General features: G+C 32.9%; 1 protein-coding gene across 1 annotated transcript in view; it reads left to right on the top strand.

Moving 5' to 3' along the window:
* Positions 1 to 3,063: 3,063 nt before the first annotated feature.
* Positions 3,064 to 24,314, top strand: part of LOC149231513 (ABC transporter G family member 35-like) — a 114,771-nt gene continuing 93,520 nt past the window's right edge. The window contains exons 1-3 of the mRNA XM_089381658.1: positions 3,064 to 3,458; positions 3,760 to 3,880; positions 4,123 to 4,211. Coding sequence (XP_089237784.1) covers positions 3,064 to 3,458; positions 3,760 to 3,880; positions 4,123 to 4,211 — 605 coding nt within the window. The remainder of the gene's footprint in view (positions 3,459 to 3,759; positions 3,881 to 4,122; positions 4,212 to 24,314) is intronic.

Below are 24,314 nucleotides of genomic sequence, written 5' to 3'. Positions count from 1 at the left end.
ATTTCCTAATTAATAGGGGCCAAATTCCTCAAGGAACAACGCAAGGAAATAGGAGCTCAGAGGACTTGAAAATTGGCTAAGTGTTGGCTAGATTTGGTCAGTCAAGCAAAGGGATATACTATACACTTGCAATTTGTGCTTAGGCTTGAGCAAGCATATGTATTCATCCATATTCTTTGATTAATGCAATACATATAGGAAGGGGTTTTGAGCAGTTGCTTTCTCCTAGATAAATATCTGTGTATGTGTGTTTATTCTGGATGCCTGTTTATGATTTGAGCTCTCGATCATGAATTGAATTTCACAGATGAGTAGAGTAGATTTGAGTCTTGTGTTTTATTAAATTAATGAGCAGTTTCATATTTACACATTAATTTCTACACTTGGGTGCCCTACCTTAGATCTAGGCATGCCCTTGGGCACGAGTCCACTGATTTATGTTGTCGACTTATTAATGTATGTGCGCGCACTCTCCCTCATGTGTCCTCCATTGTCTTCACCAAGTTGTTCCTTGTCGCATTGGTGGGCACCCTGCCTTGTGCAGTCGCGCCCCGTCGTGCGATCTCCTTGACTCGATTCCAAACTTCGGGTTTTCAACACCAAGTGAGAATGGCTTGTCATGAGTGCCCGATGGCCTTGGTACCAACTCAGGGTCCTAACATGACCGAATCCAATGATAGATGAGAAATCTAGCTAAAGCTAATCCAATGGACTGACGAACAAAAGTACACACTATTGATTTATATGATTGGTTTTTAATTATAAATAATTATTTTTACACATTGGGAAAACCTATCATAACTTAGTTGTCAAACCAGTAGCAAAGGCAGTGGGAAAAACTTTCATAACATAGTTTTCAAACTAGCAGTGAGGATAGTCATCAGTAGAAGCTATATGTGAATGTAGGGTCACTCATTACCTTTATTCAAGGAAAACCAAGGCACCTGGTTTTACCCCATTGGTGGTTTGTAAGGAGGTAGGTTTTTCACTTGTGCCAAATGCCTTTGGGTCTTGGGCCATTAACCTTTTTACTTATGTCCTATGAAAATAAACATGTCTCTGTCTTAGGAAGTTAACGTGTTTCTTTATGTCTTAGGAAGACAAACTCTTTGCCACCTACAAGCAGTTTTAGCATCATATTTTTTTAATAACAAAATATTTTTTATATTTATGTTAATTGAGTAGACATGTAAATGTTTACAAACATTTACACCACTACAACATCGTTGCCATACTACGCTTTATATTTATGTTAATTGAGTAGACATGTAAATGTTTACAAACATTTACACCACTACAACATCATTGCCACTGTAAAGCATCTCTCAACGCAATTAACACCCATAAACAATTAAACATTTACCTCATGGTACATTTCACATTGCTAAAAGTCAAACAAAAATAAAAATTAACTAAATTATAACTTTATTATTTACTTTAACATGGATATTCTTAACTTATAAATAGACTTTATTACAATATCATGACTTACTAATATCACATGCCCCAAAAAAACCATAACTCGAGTTGATATAATATATGTCCATATGTTGTTTTTTTTAATTAATCAATTTAATTAAAAAAGAATGAAGGGCATAACTACTTTGGAGATAAATATTTATCTTTGATTTATGAATACTACTAAAAACATTTTAATATAAAAATAGAGGTTAAATCCCTACTATCCACATAATAATTATTTTGGAGATAAACCACATTTTTTAATTTATAAATATTACTAAAAATACTATGGAAATTAAATCCCTACCATCCACTTAATATTTTTTATAATTAAATTAAAATTTTAAAAACTTCCAACCTAAATATGCCTATCCATTTAATTATAATACTAAAACTAAATTATTATTACTTAAAAAAAAAATTTAAATAAGCATTGATCAATTCCATTAATAAATTAACATATTTGACCGTTTTAAAAGGAATAATGGCTTCATGCCCATAGTCTAAAGATTATGTTTTTTTGTCATGAAAGTTATGGAAATTCTGGTTATATTTTGAAAAAATTCTGGTTTTTGTAAATGCAAGTAAAAGTTGTCAAACTTTATAATTTTAGATGCCCTTGACGTTTTTGATGGTGTTGAATCCATTTCCATTATCAACAACATGATTTAAATACTGTATTTACCATTTCCATTATCAACAACATGATTCAAATACTATATTTACAAAAAAAAATTAAAAGAAATTTACCCAAATTCCAACCACTTTTAACTATTCCAACCATTCTTCGTCTTCCATAAACTACTCCATTAATTACCAGCTTATATCATAATATATAAGCTTACATACATAATTGTCACATCATTAAAAATATATATATATAAGTGGAACATAAAGATAACTCTATAATACATCATATTGCATAGACCGAGAAGATCAGATTGGGATGTAAATGACGTATTCGACGAACGGTTCGATCGCAACGTATAAATGGTGAAGTCAAAGGCTAAAAATTTGACAGGAATTCAAGACAATGATATCTCGTTTCCCTTATTCAGAGTGACACTGTATTTTTAAAGGAGTTGTCTATAATGCGATTTTTTGGAGATTTAGTTGACGGAATCGGAAGAAATTGAAGTTAAATCTTGATTTGTTGCAATTAAAATGGTTTTTTAATTGCATATTTAGCACCCTGAAAAACTCTTGGGACGCTTTCATTGTGCAGAAACTAACTATCAAACTTGCGATTCCAATAAATTCTTGTCGGATTTCGACCAGCCGAAAAAGACTTTCAAAAAATCGTTATAAACAACTACATTTTTAAATAGTTTAACGAGATACGGCCAAAATTCCGTCTGGAATCTCTTGATCTCAGCCTGACGTATGAAAATCCTCTTGATCTCAGCCTGACGTATGAAAATCCTCTGACAAAATTTAGCCCGGGAGATTACGCAAATAGGCCCAAAAATTCAACCGATCTGTTGTCATCCAGAGCCTTTTGGTAAGTATGGAGTCCCAATACAATTAATGCAAATTGCTTCTTATACCAGAGGACAAATTTCCTCCGTATAAACAGCAAAGTATATATTCATTCAGATAAAAATGGCTCAGGTTATAGAATTATTCAGAGAAGAAATCGCTGAAGTGGGAAGAGCAAGTGAAACAAGAAGCATGAGGAGTAATATCAGTGGTATTATCAGGCGTCCATCGTTTCAATTTGGAGGAGAAGAAGATGTGAATGCAGATGATAAGTATGAGGACGAAGAGGCTGCGCATTGGGCAGCCATAGAAAAGCTTCCGAGTTCTGAGAAAATGAGAGCATCAATACTGAAGGAATATGCATGTGATGAAAATGGTGGCCAGGTGACAAACATGCGTGTTGTGGATGTGGGTCACCTCACGCCTCAGGAGAGGCACCTGCTGATGAAGAAGCTGATCACGGACACACAGCAGGATAATGAAAAATTTCTGAGAAAGCTCAGAGATAGAATTGACAGGTAAATCAGTATATTTATTTAAATTTTTGCATTTTTAAGATTTTTTTCAAATTATAATTTTAACTCAGTAAAATTTATTATTTTGATAGTGGATAGACATTCTTACACATCATACTGGATTGTAAAATAAAAATATTTTCGAAATTGTTATTATACAAAACTGTAAACTGAAATCTTGTTTTAGTTTGTTATAAACAGAACTTATGGAAACCAGATATTCTATTTTGAAAAGAAATGTTGAAGAGATATAAAAGCTCACACAATTCAGGAACTGGTGATGTTGTTGTTGTTTGATGTACAGGGTGGGCATAGAGTTACCAACTGTGGAAGTGAGATACAAAGATTTGAATGTGGATGCTCAATGTCACATTGGCAGCAGAGCTCTTCCAACACTTTGGAACGCTACCAGAAATATTTTGGATGTGAGGGGGCTGATATTTTTCATTTTCTTTGCATATACTAAATTTGGTAGATGTGAATTTCCAGGGCATGAACGAGATTTCATAAATATTTCTGATTAGTTTTAGAGCTTATAGCTTTCAGCTAGGCGCAATGGCAGGGTGTGATAACACTTTGCTTTCATGTGTTCATTTGATTTGCTTAATGATGCTGCCCTGTGTTGTGTTGCGTTGGCAATTTTAATTTGTATTCTGATCATTTGCAGGGTCTGCTGGAGATTATGCACCTTTCTCCATCGAAGAAGGTCAAATTTACGATATTGAAAGATGTAAATGGTTTAATCAAGCCTTCAAGGTGAGAATTTTAAGTAACATAAATGCCCACAAAATTATTGTGTTCAAACATTTCAATGAGCATGGATCTTTGTCACACTTGAATCTTTGAATTTGATGTGGTTTAACTATTTTAGAGTATAAGTTTTTTTATTAACAGCACGTAAATTTTAGTTGAATTGAAATTTCTGTGATCCATAATAGTTGAAAGAATAACTTCGGCGTAAATCACATGTTGACAAACATTTGTCGACGCGTTTCGAACCAATTAGTGTGGTTCATCGTCACGACAAGTTATGCTGACGATGAACGACAAATGTTTGTCTACATGTAATTTACGCCGAAATTATTCTTTCAAGTACGTAAATTTGTCAAGAGTGAAACTCTTGTGAGTGAAACTCTTATGAGCATTTATAAAAGTTTGAATTTTTTAACTCGAATTGCAAAAACAGTTTTTTTTTTTAATTAATATCTAAAATATATCATTTAATTTAATTTTATAATAATATAATATATTTCATAAAAACTTTATTTTGATTTAATTTAGAAAATATTTTATAGTTTAAAATATAACTTATAATTTTAATAAATATAATATAAAACAATATAGTTTTTTTAAATCAAAACCATAGGTATATTGTCTTAAACATGATCATAATAGTGAAATATAGTTAAAAACAAAATCTAAAACCTAATTATTGCGCTTGCACTTGCACTTGTGATAGATTCCACCTAAGTCTCAAGTTGTTCATTACTTTCTTATCCATGTTTATCACAAGGATGTCATATAATACAAATATAGAAAGGTTTCCAAAGTTACATATTTTGATTATTAAGTTTAAGAGAATTGGAATAAATGGTTCCAACTCCATTTTTTTCATCTCTTTGCATCTTGATATTACTTAGAGATGTGTTAATCTCAATGTTTTTAAATTTCAAAGAGTATTTAAAATAAATGGTTTTTATATTAATTTTTCAATATACTTATTATCAGTTATGATGTGTACGTGTTTCAATAAAAAAGCACACTTAAAAAATTATTGCAATTTGCATAAACTAAAATCTTTAAGAAATGATTTCCATAACTTTATTTTATTCTATTAAAACAAATTTATAATTTTCCTTCTACAAAATATTGTAATTTATATAAACTAAAATCTTTAAAAAAATGATTTCCATAATTTTATTTTATTTATGTCAAAATAAATTTATAAATTTTTTTGGGCAGATCAACGGGTGTCAAGGAAATTTGACCCTGTGACCTCCCAACTGGTAAAGTAATTAGGAAAGTACTTAGCAACCGAAGGGCCTAACCTCAAAAGTGTCAAGGAGATTTGACCCATAACCTTTCAAGTCTTAATTGGTAAGGTATTTAGCAACCGAACTCAAAAACAAGAACTCAACTAACTAAACTAAACCTATGGCAAATTAACTAATTCATTAATTTATTTATTTATTTAAAACTTCATGGCTAATTTATTTATTTATCCAAAGTTCTATGGCTAATTAATTAGTTCATTTATTTATCCAAAACTCCATGGCTAATTTATTTATTTATTTATTTATCCAAAACTCCATGGCTAATTTATTTATTTATCCAAAACTCCATGGCTATTTATTTATCTAAAATTCCATGGCTAATTAATTAATTAATTAAGATCTTCCTTAAAATCACATGCAGAATTATTGGTCGAACCGTTTCGAACTTCGATCTGGTCTTGATGATGAACCTGAATAATTATCCATGTGATTTTCAGAAAAAGCTTAATCATCACATTATGAATCACAAAAGCATCCAATCTAAAACTAATTTATTTATTTATTTAAAACTGTATGTCTAATTTATTTATCCCAAAAATTAAGACTGTTTAAAAACAATTTTTTTGCAAATGTGGTTTGCAGTGGCCCCAAGCCTAGTTTCGGGTTTTGGTGCACGACCCGCAATAAATCTAATCCATTCATTTCTTGATAGGTGGATTTGATAATGAGTTGTCTTTAGTGCCACTTTTTGGGAGGTTTTTCTCCATGCACAATAGAAGTGCCCTAAAAAATTTTGGGTGCTGAATCCATATATACAGGCAAAAAAACATCACACAAATAGTTTCACTTCAAATCTGCCAAATTAAAGCCAAAAAAATTAAAAAATTACATTGAAAACAACTCTGTGATAACCGTCTTTTAACCAACTCCCTGCCATTAAAATTCGAACGATAATTAAAAGTCGAACGACAAGGAGGAGCCCGCAATTTATTCTCACCGGAGGATTTCCGCGGCCTTTTAAGGCAACTCCCTGCCATTAAAAGTGGAACGATCAGGAGGAGCCCGTAATTTATTCTCACCTGGGGATTTCCGCTGACTGTCCAGTCATTTCGTCGCTCGGATCATCTTGCACTTGACCGTGAGCTAGTGCGTGAGCCGGTATAGACTAAATATGTCTATCTCATTATATCGGTTCAGAATTTCCGTTAGTGTAGCTTTACAGTTTTGGTTGCTCCAAGGGTTATTGGAATTAAAACCACAGGTATTTTTAATGATCCCATGAGTTCCATCGGACATAATTTCATGCCTCCATCCTCTGCTAGCTCTGCGACGTATTTCCCTTCTTCAGAAGAACTAAAGGCTGGAGCCTCTTTCTTTCACTGCATATCGGAACAGGGTCACTTGCTTCTGTCCTATTATGGAGCATTGAAAGACGGAGAACATTCGTTGCAGCAATATTCAGATCTCCCCATTTGTTTCTTCTATAAACGCTGCTCTAGAAACTGTCTTATTTTCTTTCTCTAGTGAGAATGGTAAAATTTTAGGCACAGACTGAGATATTTTATCTGCTCCTCTTGAGGTTGAAACGATATCTACAACTGCTGCGCCGTTGTTTGGAATAGGCTTACATGAACTGCAATTAAGTTGAATATAGAGGATTGTCTGTCCAATTGGGCATCTGTATCAGATTTTGATTTATTCTTGAGCCAGTTCAATACTTTGCTCGGCTGTTAAAGGTGTAATCTAACTTACAGGTGATACAATTGAATGGCAGCCGAAATAGCAAGCCTCACCCTTCGATCGCGGTGTCCTTTAGGAGGGTTCATTTCACTGTAAGAGGATTTTTAATGGTAGGATTTTTAATTTATGCTGATGGTAAATTTTGGGAATATTTTGAAAGTTGATAATAAAAACATTCAATTATTTGATTTTTTACTCAATATCAGATTATAGAAATATGTCAAAAATATTTTAAAATTTGAAAAAAAAAAAAAAAAAAATCAACTGTTTAACCTTTTACTCAATATCAGATTCTATAAATATGTCAACATCTGCCCTAGATATAAGAATGTTAATCATAATCTGATTGCAAATTCAGGGATATCTCCAAATAGCAATCCCCGAAACATCTGAGAATCTGACGATCAGAAGAGAGGTTGTAGAATAGCGAACACTATGTTTTTAGTTATATACAAATTCTATTTGCATTCCTAGTATTTTTTCAAGGGATCGTCTCATCATCCACATCAAACACACGATCATTTAAGCGTTCTGTTCTCCTTGCTACAGGCATGGAGCCATATCTCATAGCTATCATCTAGGTCAATCCACATGGCTCAATACCATAAATATAATCTGAAAGAGCCCCGTCGTACTTCAGAATCAGCTGATGGATGCTCACAAAATTGGTTTCAATGACCACAAATTCAGGCTGAATATGTGGAATCGCATAGAAGCCCAAAGGAGCAAATTGCCCTATAATTTTTTTTTTTTGGTTAAAACACACTAAACTAAGTTTTGTTTGGCTCCAAAATCCCTGTATTGTGTGAGATTCTCTGGTGTTGTTTTATGTAGTTTTTTAAACATGTAATGAAGATGTTAAATAGAGTTTGTATGCTAAAGTTATGCCATCCAAAAGTTGACTTTTTTGTTTTGTCTACCATGATTTGAAAGGATGTTAAGTCAGCCCTATTACTCATGGAAAAGGGGCTAGTCACATAGATATTATTATGAAGACTCTAGAAGGGTCAAATTTGTAACTCTAGTTGAGAGTTAAAAGAATCAAACTTAACCCATAGTTAATTTATGTTATAATCAAGCCACAAGGAGGAAAATGGATTTCATCCTATTCGAATGTATTTTGTTCTATAGTAGTGCAGAGTTGATAAGAGTGAACAGAGAGAGGGTAGAACTAAGGAGGTTTGCATTCTATTACAACCCATGGGCCACAAGTTTTAGGTAACTCCATAGAGAGTGCCTTCTCTTTATTTGCATTAAATTTGTATTCTCCTTTGTATTTGTATTATTTCCATTATAGACAAAAGAGTAGAGCAACCTCACCTCCTAGCTAGGTTTTCTCTTGAAAGAGTTTTCCATAGCATATCTTAGTGTTCATTGTGATTGTCGTGTGTTTGTAAGTCATTGTTCTCTATTTTCCTCGTTTTATTTTATTGCATGCATAAACAACAAAGTCATCGATAAAAATCGAGAATCTAAAGGAATTAACCCTTCTTAGTGTATATTTTTAGTTTATTTTAATAGATATGGTGTGATGAATTGCACAATGGAATATCCACAATATTTATAGATCATGCATGCCTAAGATCAAGTTGAGGAAGGAATACTCTATAATGCAATGTCAAGGAATGAGACAGAGGAGTAAAGGTTCTTTATGAACATCACAAACCTCACACACGTGAGAACATTAGGTGCTAAGTCTAGCTTGTGATGCTATAGTGTCAAGTGGGACAACAAAGGGGGTTTCATCCCACTACCTCTTTCGTTAATTGTTCAACAACCACATCCCCTTACCACCTTTCGGTGACTACATTCATTTTCCTTTTATTCATGGAATCAGATTAAAAGTGAGTTTAGTGACCCTCTTGCATCTAAAGAGTTTCCTCTGTTTCATCCATCATGGCACCTAGATTTTCGCTAACATTTTCCTTTGGATTTAGGTGTCTCTTTTACGTGAACACTATTGGAAATACAACAAAAGAGCTCACACAAGTAAAGGAGGAAAGACAAGCATGCAAGTGTTATTGTTGTAATGTACAACAATATTTACTCTTAATTGTATTACTATATGTAGGAGTACAAAATTGTGGGATAGTGATAAAAGTTGACCAAGTTTGTATTAAAGTACATAAAGGAAGACAATAAATATGTACAGGAAAGATTCTAAGAAAGAATGTAGATATTCCTTTTCCAAGAAAAACTCATATGGAAACCTCTAGCCATTTCCCTGCATTTTGTAGATGGTACCCAATATAAATTTGTCACCATTGTTAATGGATATTGACCTTATAGGGACATCAAGTAAGACACATAACAAAGGTATCTAGCATTTAGGATTGACCCTAAGGCCGCTTATATGAAGTTTAAATCTCTCAACCACTCAAGCTATCCCAATGGGCTATTAAAATGTAAGTGTGTACAAAGGTATATGTGCAATACATGAGAATGTTAAATAAAATATAATAATTTATGGGACTACATCTCATCACTTTTCACATTAAACATGGTTGTGCTTATGAAGTGTTATAGCTAGGATGAGGCTCTTTGGAGAATATGGGGTGTTATAGTTGATGAGACTAAAGACTCTTTAAAGAGAGCTCAAATAATGGTATTGGGTCACCAACTATAATAGTTTTTGGGTAAATTTTTTCCTTAAGTAGCTTGAGCCACTGTTATATTTCTAGAGGTTATATTTTATTATTGGTCATGTCCAATCTCCTAAGTTAATGACAATTCATTCTTTCATCTGAGATCAACAATGATCCCTTGAAATTTCTTCCACAGCATCTACTACTATGTCAAGTCTAATATAAACAATATCCAAATAATATCACATCAAACTATAGTGGGAACCTTGCTAACAACTTCTCTTTCAACTTCTTGTTAATGATCCATGAGGTAAATTCTCATCCTTAATGTGGAAAAATTCTAATATAAACAATATCCAAATAATATCACATCAAACTATAGTGGGAACCTTGCTAACAACTTCTCTTTCAACTTCTTGTTAATGATCCATGAGGTAAATTCTCATCCTTAATGTGGAAAAATTCCACCTTAGGCTAGTGACTATAATGGCCCTGCTCTTTCAAAAGGTTAAGCACACCATATGTTTTGGAGAGAGTTATACTTTGGTTGGGAAATAGTATACCTCCATTTTGACTATGATAGAAATTCTCACAATACCAGTGAAAACTATAGTGATTTTGGAATATTTCTCTCTACTCTTTTTGAAGACATAATCAAATTTTGAAAAAATCCAATTAATCTCTTTCCTTTTCTAAGATCTCATAAACCAATTTCAATCTCAATGGACGCTAATTTTTATCATCATCAATTTGATTACTAATAAAATGTTTTTTTAATTAATATTTCAACTAGATTGGGGAAATTGGTAACTCTATAGAATCTAAATAACATAAAATAAGGTTTAACCAAAAGACTTGAATGGAGTTGAGTGACATTCACACCTTCAATACCAACCAACCATTTTGTAACATGATGAGCATTATTAATACATAGCTATAATGCAAACATTCTATAAATTTGTCTTTTTTAATAATTCCAACTAAAACTCAAATTAACATTTTTAAAATCTAAAATCCTTTTAAATTAATAAAATTTATATATATCAATAATTAACATTACATAATTAAATTACAACAACCATATTTAAAATACACCATCCATTTTTACATAAAATATAACAATTTCAATAAAACCTAAAATTATAATTTAATTATAATTTAATTTCAAAAATAACAAATAAAAAATATATATCATAAAATATTCAAGGTTCTTCATAATACACCTCTTTTTATTAATAAAACAAAATTTTATTTCACCCTCGTCCGATCTTTACTCATTTTTCCTTTTATTTAAAGTTTCATTTTTCCATAAACTTTGCTGGAGGAACTAAATTATACTTTATTTAAATCTTTTTTTGGTTTTAATGTAATGTGTTTTTTTATTTAATTTTTATTCTATATTATACTTTATAAATTTCAAACATCCATTCATAATAACCTATTTATAAGTTTTATAATTTCATATCATCTAATAAAATGTTTATAATAATTAATCATAGTCTTTAACATTTTTATATAAATAGTTTGTTGGTAAGGTGAGGTGGTTATTTTATAATTTAATATGAATAAATTAGTGTAATAAAAATATTTTGATGTTTATAAAGTCAAAAATCAAATCATAAAAAATTAATTTATATTTTTAATTAAATTGATTTGATAGTAAAGTGAATTAATTATTTTATAATTTAATATGAATAAATAATTATAATAAAAATATTTTGAAATATTTTATGATGAGATGTTTTTAATAGAAAATGTGAGGAGGAGTGGGAATGGGTTATTATGGATTTTTTTATCCAAGTGGTTAGGAGATGTAGTAGCACATCTCCACAATAAATTGAATGACAGACATATTCATAATATTTAGCCTGAGACAAGTTGTATGTCGGATCCTTGATCCCAAGACTATGCATCATAGAAGATTTGCACAATCATTTTCTTATCGGGATCGTCATATGCTAGCATGTGAGGTGAATAGTGTTAGCATTTTTGTAAACCATGTCCTCCTTCTATTGTGATCCTATTTGTATGTTGCTACACGAAAAAGTCTCATTTGGTCTGTAACTCCTTCCTTAGCTCTAGCAATTAGCACTAGGGGCTTTGGTTGGCCCACCCCATTGAACTATGGCCAGGCCTTGTCACATTTACTCATATTTTTGTCAGTAGCTTTGGACCTATTCAAATTCTCCTTCATTCTCAACATTACAATGACACTTTCCATTCACCTACCTGATTTACTTGTGAAGACATGTTTCCTTTTTTTAGCTTATTGACTTTTCATGCAAGAGAGAATGTTGGGTGTCGCGTGGGTGGTAATTGCACACTTTTCACCATCCCCTGAGGAAGTCGGACTCATGTAGTGTCTTCTGGTTTTAAGTTTTATGGTTTGTGAATGCTTCTATGTTTAATTATTGCCTCTTATTTTAAAATTGAAGCTCTCTCCTTGGTTTTCCCGTCTGCCCTTCTCTGATGTCCTCAATATCTGGCTCAGTCCACTTTCGAAGCTTTATTCACGCCTCTGCCTTTATTGATAGCTTTGTATCCTCCCCTACTCCTCAACGATTGGGTTATCGCCTCTTATGGCTAACCTCCTTAACAAATTTTCCACCAATCCTTGTTCATTCCCACACCCCCTTCGTATTATCGCAGCTAGTTGGCAACTTACTCTATCATTGACTTATGTTTCCCTATGACTCCTTGTTATTTCCCCCCGCCTTCCCTCCCCTTACCCCTCTCCTTTCCTCACATGACTCTTCCCCCTAAGTCCAATGCTCACCTATCTATCTTCTCAACCATCCCTCTCAACATTTGTGTCTAGTCCTTCGCCATGCCCCATTAACAAGCATGTGTCACTCGAGGGGTTTCCTATTGTTAGGAGTGAGCCTCTCGAAGACATACGTGTGCACAACATAGGCTTCAAGAATCAATCGCTAGGTTTTGGGACCTTAACCCAAGACCTATCCAAGAGGTTCTAACTCGCATAGAACAAGAAGGGGCCACCCAATGGTAGCATCTTTCCGACACAAATATTCTAGCAAATTTGGATGACCAGGTGTCATATGTTGGGCATACTCAAGGTTTGTTTAATCAGTATATGTACACCATCGATTTTTATGACATTTGAAGTTCCTCCTAGGTAGAATTTTGATGGGGCCTTTTGAGCACAAGGCTCATATCTTACGCTCTTTAGAGCATTAAAATACTCTCATAGGGTCTCCAAGTGTATTTCTATACTCATATACCTTTCCAATGACGTAATAAAGATGTCAAACTGAGTTTGTATGCAAAATTTATACCACCCAGAAGTTGACCTTCATGTTTTGTCGACAATGATTCAAGAGGATGCGACGTTGACCCTATTACTCATGGAAAAGGGGCTAGCCATGTGGATACTATGAAGAATACTCTAGAAGGGTGAAAATTGTTACTCTAGTTGAGAGTTGGAGTCAAAATTAACCTATAGTTGGCTATTAAGCAATGTTATAATCAAATCACTAGGAGGAAAATGGATTTCATCCTATTCGAGTGCATTTTCATTACAGAAATTTTGAGGTCTAAAATAGCTCTCAAAACGAAAATGTACAACCAAAATCAACTTTATAAGAACCTATAAGATTCAAGATGATGATGTCAATCATGGGGGATGATTCAACATCTTTGGAGTAAAAACGTAAAAAGATTAAAAATTAAAAAACTATTTTTTCAACACGTATTTTCAAATTATCTCTCTACGATTTTACTCAAATTTCGAGCGAGAGTACTAGTTGGATGCATAATTAAATTCCTCATCCAAAGAGTACCCATATTGCATACTTTCGATGTATTTCTCAATCACATTTTTTCATGTATTTCTCATTTTTGTGTAACAAGGTCCATCAAAAGTATGCAACATGGGTACTCCTTGAATGAAGAATTAAATTTTGCAATCAATGAGTGCTCCCGCCCAAAATTTGAGTAAAATTGTAGGGAGATAAGTTGAAAATACAAGTTGAAAGAGTAGTTTATTTTTTGTTTTCTCTCTAAAGTTTGATGATTTAATCTAATCTTATTTTGTTATTTCCGCCATTATTTTATAATATTCCCAAGGAAACACATTTTTTACCTCAAAATTTCTCTAATGGTTTTATGGTAGAGAAAATTTTATGAGAGTGGATAGAGAGAGCATAGAACTAAGGGGGTTTGTATTCTATAGTAGCCCACGGGATACAAATTTCAGAGAACTCCATAGAGTGTCTTCTCCTTTGTAATTGCATTATTTCCATTCTAAACAAAAGAGCAGAGCAGCCTCATCTCCTAATTAGGTTTTCTTTTGAAAGGGTTTCCCATAACATATATTGAGGATTGCATGGAACCATGATTTGGCTTTGAATCCCATGTTGGCGAAGATAATATTAAAATTCATTAGATGCATATTCCTTTCCATTATCAATGTGAAGAGACCCAATAATTAGAGGAATTTTGAGGTCAAAAATGGGCCTCCTAAGAAAAATGTACAACCAAAATAAAATTTATAAGAACCAATAGGATTCAAGATGATGATGTCAACCATGGGGGATGATTCACCATTTTTGGAGTAAAAAAGTAAAAAGATTAAAAAATAATAAAATTACATTTTCAACTTATCTCCCTAATTTTTTACTCAAATTTCAAGATGGAGTACTCATTGGATGCAAAATTTAATTCTTCATCCAAAGAGTACACATGTTGCATAATTTAGATGGACCCTACTACACAAAAAATGAGAAATACATGAAAAAATGTGATTGCAATCACTTTTTTCATGTATTTCTCATTTTTTGTGTAGAAGGGTCCATCAAAAGTATGAAACAAGGGCACTCCTTGGATGAGGAACCAAATTTTGGCATCCAATGAGTGTTCACGCTCAAAAAATGCATAAACCCATAGAGAGATAAGTTGAAAATACGAGTTGAATTTTTTTTTTTTCCCTCTAAAATTTGATAAATAATCTAATCTTATTTTATTATTTTTCTATTATTTATAATTTCCTTAGGAGACCCATTTTAGACCTCAAAATCCCTCTAATGTGTGATTATGCTTCATTTTGAATTCATATATGAAAATTTTTGAATATTTCAAAAGCATGAGATTTATCTTTTAGCAAGTACAAAACATTCTGGTGTAATCATTAATAAAATACATGATATATTTATTGTCATTTGTGGAAGGAACATGTATGGGGCCACACATATCAGAGTGTATTAGTCCAAGTTTTCTAGATGTTCTAGATTTAAAATCATGGAATGGTTTTTTGCTATGTTTTGCAAGGATACACGCATGACATTTTTTCACCTTCCTAGAAATAATAGGCCAACTAGAAACACCTTTTTTTTCAACAAAAAAAGACCACCATAATTAATGTGTCAAAATCTAACTTGCCACAAAAGAGTATACGACATTGTATCTTCATTGTGATGAACAAGGTATTCTGAAATTTGTACATGTAATGTCCCCCTCAACTTTAGTAATATTTCATCTTCCAATCCTGTCATCATGGACCTGTTGTCAAAAGCCATCCTTATTTCAACATTGGCATCAAATGTGTGAATGGAATGGCCTTGTTATTAAATGTGCACAAGAGATAACAAGTTTCTTATAACTCAAAAAGAGAGAGAACATCATGTAAAGGAAAATCCAAGAATCCAAGAAACTTGAGTTTGACTATGCCAATTCTCGAGGTTTAAGACTAAATTTTTTCTGCACAATACACTATGTTATATGTATTTTAATTGAATCTTTCAAGGAATTCTCTTTAAAATGTCATGCGGTATGTTGCACTTTTGTTAAGTAGCCAAACATCTCTCCAAGAAGCACATGCAACATCAAATAAATCGCCATTCACTTCAATATTACAATGGGAACCGATGTAATGAGCAGATTTAGGTGCAACATTAAATAAATTGCCATTCACTCCAATATTACAATGGGAAACAATGTAATGAGTAGATTTAGGCACAACATTAAATAAATTTCCATTCACTCCAATATTACAATGGGAAACGATGTAATGAGCAGATTTAGGTGCATTATATTTTTCCAAATTTGATTTTTTTCCTATATCTTATTTATGTTCTTTTTGTTCTTTGATCCTCTCCCATGGAGCTTTGCGTGTCCTTCATTCATGTCCATTTCCACCACAATGTACAGAGTGAAGATGTAATGTGTTGCTTTGGTTGTGTCTACCCCCTTGCATTTGAAATTTGTTCTTCCACATCCTCTTTTACTACTTTCTCCTATGGAAGAATCATATGATATATTTTTCACTTTGTGAGCATGGCACACAGTCTCTTCAATGGGTTGTATTGTGTTCTTCTTTCAAAAATCTTTCTTGCCACAAACAACTTAGAAAGGTTTTCTTTTGAAAGGTTTTCCCATAGCATATATTGAGGATTGCATGGAACCATGATTTGGCATTGAATCCCATGTTGGCGAAGATAATATTAAAATTCATTAGATGCATTGTCTTTTCCATTATCAATGTGAAGAGACCCAATAATTAGAAGAATTTTGAGGTCAAAAATAGGCCTCCTAAGAAAAATGTACAACTAAAATAGAATTTATAAGAACCAATAGGATTCAAGATGATGATGTCAACCATGGGGGATGATTCACCATTTTTGGAGTAAAAAAGTAAAAAGATTAAAAAATAATAAAATTATTTTTTCAACTCGCATTTTCAACTTATCTCCCTAATTTTTTACTCAAATTTCAAGATGGAATACTCGTTGGATGCAAAATTTAATTCTTCATCCAAAGAGTACACATGTTGCATAATTGCAATGGACCCTACTACACAAAAAGTGAGAAATACATGAAAAAACGTGACTGCAATCACATTTTTCATGTATTTCTCATTTTTTATTTAGAAGGGTCCATCGAAAGTATGAAACAAGGGCACTCCTTGGATGAGGAATCAAATTTTTCATCCAATGAGTGTTCACGCTCAAAAATTGAGTAAACCCATAGAGAGATAAGTTGAAAATAAGAGTTGAATTTTTATTTTTTTTCCCCTCTAAAATTTGATAATATAATCTAGTCTTATTTTATTATTTCTACTATTATTTTATAATTTCCTTAGGAGACCCGTTTTAGGCCTCAAAATCCCTCAAATGTGTGATTATGCTTCATTTTGAATTCATATATGAAAATTTTTGAATATTTCAAAAGCATGAGATTTATATTTTAACGAGTACAACACATCCTGGTGTAATAATTAATAAAATACATGATATATTTATTTTCATTTGTAGAAGGAACATGCATGGGGCCACACATATCAGAATGTGTTAGTCCAAGTTTTCTAGATGTTCTAGAATTAAAATCATGGAATGGTTGTTTGCTATGTTTTGCAAGGATACACGTATGACATTTTTTCATCTTCCTAGAAATAATAGGCCAACTAGAAACACCATTTTTTTCAACAAACAAAGACCACCATAATTAATGTGTCAAAATCTAACTTGCCACAAAAGACTATATGGTGTTGTATCTTCATTGTGATGAACAAGGTATTCTAAATTTTATACATGTAATGTCCCCCTCAACTTTAGTTTCCAATCCTGTTGTCATGGACTTGTTGTCAAAAGCCATCCTTATTTCAACATTGCCATCAAATATGTGAATGGAATGGCCTTGTTATTAAATGTGCACAAGAGATAACAAGTTTCTCATAACTTAGAAAGAGAGAGAACATCATGTAAACTAAAATCCAAGAATCCAAGAAACTTGAGTTTGACTATCCCAATTCCCGAGGTTTAAGACTAAATTTTTCCTATACAATACACTATGTTATATGTAATTTCATTGAATCTTTCAAGGAATTCTCTCTAAAAGGTCATGCGGTATGTTTCACTTTGTTAAGTAGCCAAACATCTCTCCAAGAAGCACATGCAACATTAAATAAATCGCCATTCACTTCAATATTACAATGGGAAACGAGGTAATAAACAGATTTAGGTGCAACATTAAATAAATTGCCATTCACTCCAATATTACAGTGGGAAACGATGTAATGAGCAGATTTAGGTGAAACATTAAATAAATTGCCATTCACTCCAATATTACAATGGGAAATGATGTAATGAGTAGATTTAGGTGCATTACATTTTGCCAAATTTGATGTTTTTCCTATATCTTATTTATGTTCTTTTTGTTCTTTGATCCTCTCCCATGGAGCTTTGCATGTCCTTGATTCATGTCCATTTCCACCACAATGTACAGAGTGAAGATCTAATATGTTGCTTTGGTTGTGTCTACCCCCTTGCATTTGAAATTCGTTCTTCCACATCCCCTTTTACTGCTTTCTCCTATGGAAGAATCATATGATATATTTTTCACTTTGTGAGCATGGCACACAATCTCTTCAATGGGTTGTATTGTGTTCTTATTTCAAAAAAGCTTTCTTGCCATTTTTAGTTTTCTCCTTAGATATTCAAATGTGATGGATTTCCTCTAACCATAGGGTCGTAAGTAATCAAGATGGTGAGAGTATACAGGGTAGAGAACCTTAATGAAGGTTGTGAGAGGAAGAAATATCTTTACTCCAATGGTATCTACGTCAAGTATAATGACTTTGATCTCTTATGCTAAAGCCATGGGATCTTCATCCTTCAACTTGAGATTGAAGAGTTTTGCCAGCAGTTGTATGGGTTCAAGTTCTTAGTAAAAATCATACAAATATTTCAACTTCTTCAAAACAATGGCATGGCTCACCTCTTCATTTGCAATGGCGGTAATGAGTGTATATGTTTCTTTGTCTTTGTTCTTCGAAATGCCAAGTTCTTTGACAATTATAGGCTTGACAAATCCTCTTGACCTCGATTGTACTTCTAGACCAAACTCATCTTCATCTTCTTCAATGGTCTCTCCTTAACAAATGCCATCCCATAGATCAGTGTACTCTTGATCTTCCTATGCTATTCAAGGTACTTTTCTTTGCCCGTCAGACCCTGCCAATGATGGCGATGGAGTTAAGGGAATGCATTTTGAACAGTTATTTGAGTTGATCAAGAGGTCGAATAGATTTAATTAAGAGGTCGGGACTTAGGTTCAATGTTAACCTCGTGAGGAGCTTGCTTTCACTAAGCCAGAGGAGGCCATCACAGGCTATGGATAACGTAAGTGAATCCTAGACTAGCCAGTGTAAGTGTTTCAATGAACCACTCAGAATATCCCTTCCAATCTAACGAACCTACCCCATTGGCCCTTCATTGGGCCAACAAACTTTGTAGAGTTTTTTTCAGTGTTCTTCAGTCCACCTTGGATGTTAGGAAAGATGGGTCTGATCCTCAAACCCATTAGCCCTTGGATCTTCTCAGTCGAGGCATTCTATACATTGTATCTTTTATGCCCTTGCATTGTACCTTTCATATTCATGCATTGTATTTTTTATAAGAGACTCTTTGGTTCTCTCGCATTGTATATACATTATTGTACTCAACAATCCCTTTAACCTACTTTATAGTTATTAATTAAACATAAATATAATTATTTTATTTTATCTCCTTTTAAATGCGATGAGTATAGTAATAAGTTCACAAAATTTTCAAAAATCACTCTATTAAGACTACCGTAAAACAAAAATTCTCGAATGAGAACCATAACCTGCGGGGTAATTGATCTCAGAATCAACCCTTAATGGGCAGTATGGAAAGAAAATTGTGGATATTGCAAAATGCCCAGGGGATTCCAAAAAACTAAAATTTTATTTAGTTGAGAAAACCCCTTAAAATTAGACTATTACAAGGGATGACCTGATGATTCATGTACAATGGTTTCTCACATTTTAACTTCGATAATTTTAGATTTCTTAGGCTTCGGTGGTGGAAGCTTGGGACTGTTAACAGTCAGCACTCCATCCCGGGGTAGATAGCATCTAGGTCGCAGTCAATAGGCAGCGTGATTTTCCTCATGAGGAAATTGTAGCATGAAACAGAGTATAGGTGTCGAGGGTTAGGGTTCTGATCGCGGCCACAGGAATGTACGCAGGAGACAGGAAGAGGGTTAGGGTTCTGATCGCGCCCACAGCAATGTACGTAGGAGACAGGCAGGTAGAGACGAGGAGTTAGGGTTCAGAATTGCGCGAGTACGCAGTCCACAGGAATCTTAGCAGTCAACGAGGAAACCTTGGGCTGTAGGGTTCTGATCTGAGCGGAAATCCTGGAGTTAATAAAACTCTCGCTTCTTATACTATGTCGGCAGAGCTATAGGGTTTTGATTTGGCAGAGGCAGAACTGTAGTGCTTTGATCTGAGCTGGAATCTTCTCAATAAGTCCACAGGTATAAAAATAATTAATTTGAAATTTAACTTCATATTCCAATGTCGAAGTAGAGTGGCTCTTTCTATCGAATTATCACTCCTCATTTTCCATCCTTTACAATTGGAATCATGTATCCACACTAAATAATCAACATCCACAAGATCAGACACGTTCCAGCTTAGCGTTTCACGCTACAATCGAGTGAATTGAAGGTTTCTTCTGAGAAATTTGATGGCATACCATGTCATAGATGTGGGCGGGCCTCTGGCGTCCTCCGGCTTTATGAGCGTTAAAAAAATTTAGGAAGCCAGAGGGCCCCCTGTAAGTCTATGGGGTTTTCGAAGGAGTTCTTATCGTTGGTAATCCGGCGTTTAAGTATGACATGAAGGATCGCTGGTAGTACAGCGTTGAAGTATGACATGAAGTATCAGATTTTATAGAGGCTCTGGGCATGTAAGTACGCGAGTCTGAAGAATGAAGTTGTCTAAGGACTCCATATTTGTTAAGAATTTGGAGATTTTTTTTCTTAAAAAGTTTTTGTAGTGTTTGAATCTTGTTTTGGATAATAGAAATGGATTTAACACTTTCAAAATTCTAAACGCTTTCAAAATTCTAAGTACACTCAAAATCTTGAATTTTGACAATTATATCTAAATTTCCAACCAATTTATTTTTTTTAGACATTTATTGTTAGTTAGAGATTTAATCTCTTAAAATTAGAAATTTAAAACATTCAATAATGCTGTACATATCAAACTTGAAATTTATTTCCAAAATAGTTATGTTGGTTTTGTTATTTAAGTTAAATTGATTAATATCATTTTGTTATTTTAGTTAAATTGATTAATTGAAAAAATGTCATATGAACAAATGTTTAGAAGTAGGTCACTGTTTTTTTGGCATTTGGTATTGATGAGCCACAATATTTTAACAAAGACTATTACATATTAGGAAATTTCATAGTAAAGTGAGGATAAATCTCCGTAGTTAAGAATTTTGTTTCATGATTTTTATATTTATATATGTTTAATTTAAATATTATAATAATAATAATAATTTAAAACAAAGTTATAGTTGCCTCCATAAGTGCTCCACAACCCAGTGTGGAGTGATGTTGCAGTGATGTAAATGTTTGTAAGCATTTAACACAAATACAAAAAAAATTGTTATTAATGGAATGTTGGCTTCATATGTTTTAATTAATATTCAAATTAAACATATAAAAATGTAATATAATGTAAAATATAAAATATAATGCAAAATGTAAAATACAATGTAATGTAAAATATAAAATACAAAATGTAAAATGTAATGCACAACGCTACCAATTTGATCAAAAGAAATCAGTCTATCTATAATATAAAGTTAACATAAGATTGTTTCTTTAATAGGTTATTTCTTTCTATAATATTATTGGTATAACAATCAATCATATTAATTATTATTATTCCAAGATATTATGATAATAATAATCTTCATAATAAGTATTATTATATTAGACTTTACATATATTATTGATTACACAAAGTGACAATTCTGGATCATAAAGGTGGAGGGGGCAGAGAGAAAGAGTTGGAGGGTGGTGAGGGAATAACAAAGACATAGAGAGATAAAGGTGGTGAGAGAGGGGGAGTGATAAGAGGGGGAGAGAGAGATACAAGGATGGAGGGGGGGTGGGAAGGAGATAGTAACTGAGGTAGAGGATGGAGAGAGAGAGAGAGAGAGAGTGATGGGATGGGATGGGATGGGATGGGATGGGATGGGCGGGACATAGGGAGGTGGCAAAGAAAGGGAAAGAGAGAAGGAGAGAGAGATGGAGTTGGAGGGGGGGGAGAGCAATAGGGAAGAAGAAAGACATAGAGAGATAAAGGTGGAGAGAGAGAGAAAGTGATGGGACGGGCTGGACATAGGGAGGTGGCAAAGAAAGGGAGAGAGGGATGGAGGAAGAGATGGAGTTGGAGGGGGGAAGAGAAAGAGAGAAGAAGAAAGACATAGAGAGATAAAGGTGGAGAGAGAGAGAGAGAGAGTGACAAGGGAGAGATAGAGGGAGAGAGAAAATTAGGAGGGAAGAGAGAGAGGAGAGAGACTAGGAGAGAAGCGTAAGAGGGAGAGACAAAGAGGAAGAGGGAGGTAGAGAGAGATAGATAGATATGGAGAGAGAAAGAGTGTATGTTTGGGGATGAGAGGGAGAGACAAAGGAGGAGAGATGGAGAGAGATAGAGATATAGATTGAGGGGGAGAGAGGGAAGAAGAGAGTGATAGGGAGAGGTAGGGAGAAAGGTAGAGAGATAGATATGAAGAGAGAGTGTGTGTGTGTTTGGGTGGGCGAGATAGAGAGACAAAGGAGAGCTAGAGGGATATATATATATATATATATACACAGAGAGAGAGACAAAGTTGGAGGGGGAGAAAGAGGGAAGAAGAAAGAGACATAGAGACAAATACAAATATTATATAATATTGAACATTATTAACCATAGAGGAAGAGGAAGTAAGATTATTAGAAAAGGTAAAAGAAGTTGGATTTAAAAAGCCATGAATATTTGGGTTTTTATTGAAATAAATGCATTGATTTCAGTGTAGATGTTGATTCTTAATTATATTTTATCGTTTACACAGGATGCATTGATTTCAATGTAGTTGATTTCTAATCTTATTTGATTGCTTTCACTAAATATATTGATTTTAGTGTAGATGTTTATTTATAATTCTATTTGATCGCTTGCACTAGATGCATTGATTTATGTGTAGATGTTGATTTATGATTTGATTTAACTATATGAATGATGTACATTAATTTCAAAGTAATTAGATTAATAGTTTTCATTGATTTGAGTGTGAGCAAAAAAAATTATTGACGACATGCGTCGATTTTTGTGTTATAGTAATTCAACCATAAATAAGATATTTGAATTTTCATCTCAAATAAAATGTTCACTTCCCTAAAATGTTAGCTTCTTGAAACTATAAATTATCTGTAATTGACTACATTCTTATTATTCTCATTTTCCATCATTTAACATTGTTAATCACTTTGCATTCAAGCGGGGTAATAGAAAAAAACTACCATTGAAACTTGGGGTTTAACACTCTGTAAGTCACAATGGTTGACTTTGGAGAAAACTACTATTAATATTGGGGGGAAAGAGAGACAATGTATTATGTTTACTAGAATAGCCCAAGTTAAAGATTTCAATAGTCTATGATTTCAACCATTCTTTTCATATGATCAATATAAAAAGATGGCAAAACTAACAGGTGTGATAATAAGAACAATAGCAGAAAAAAGTTTGATATTGATCACAATGAAGACTATTTGTAATTAACTACATTCATATTGTTAACATTTTCTATCATTCAACACTATTGCATTGTCATTTTGCATTCAAAATTTGTATTTTCTCATTTTTCATTATTCAAGTTATTAATAGTCTCTATCATCTCAACAAACTGAGGTAACGAAGAAAATTTAAAATTAATATGACCATATTCATCTTTGACATCTTTAGCATATTTATAATTATCAGAGTATTTAGATGTTCAACAAATTCTGTGTAATCGCGCATGATTGAAACTAGCTTAGATCCATCTTAACCTCAAATTTATCAAGCACCAAGAGGGATCAAATCTCTCTAGTTGCAAACGATTCTTCAAGTTTTGTACTAAAAAAAAAAGTTTACACCTCAAGAGATTTGATTCCTCTTGACGCTTGATAGATCCGAGTTTCAAATGGATCTAAACTAGTTTCGTTAGTTTTTATAATTTTTTTTAATTTTAGTAACATAAAATGTATTATAAAATAAATATTTTGATACTTATTATATATTGATGCCTATTAATATTTAACAACCATATAATTTCATATAACTACCCTAATACAATATATATTAATATAATTTATAATAATAAATAAATATCCTAACTCACCCAACACGTCGTACCCATTCTTATTACGCTAAATGTAATCACCCGTATAAAGTCATATATATATATATATATATATATAATAACATTTAAATTTACTCCTAAACAAAATCACTTTTTGACAACCATTAATCAAATTGGTCTTATACCATACTCTTAGGAAATAACTTATGTTATATATTTTGTTATTTAGCTTTCTTATTTTGAAAATTTCTAGCATATGCACAATATGCTTACTAAAGTTTCGCGAGAGCATATGTATATGGTTTTTAGAGGCCGGATGGATTCAACAACTTGAATTGGGTTTGTTTAATATTGCCTGTTACATGAAATTATTTT

Source organism: Pinus tabuliformis, chromosome J (genome assembly GCF_031772625.1).
Source record: "Pinus tabuliformis cultivar Carrire ecotype Pingquan chromosome J, CPIR1, whole genome shotgun sequence".
NCBI classification, from domain to species: Eukaryota; Viridiplantae; Streptophyta; class Pinopsida; order Pinales; family Pinaceae; genus Pinus; species Pinus tabuliformis.
Note: the sequence above shows the minus strand (reverse complement) of the source record. Positions and strands in the feature narration are given on the sequence as shown.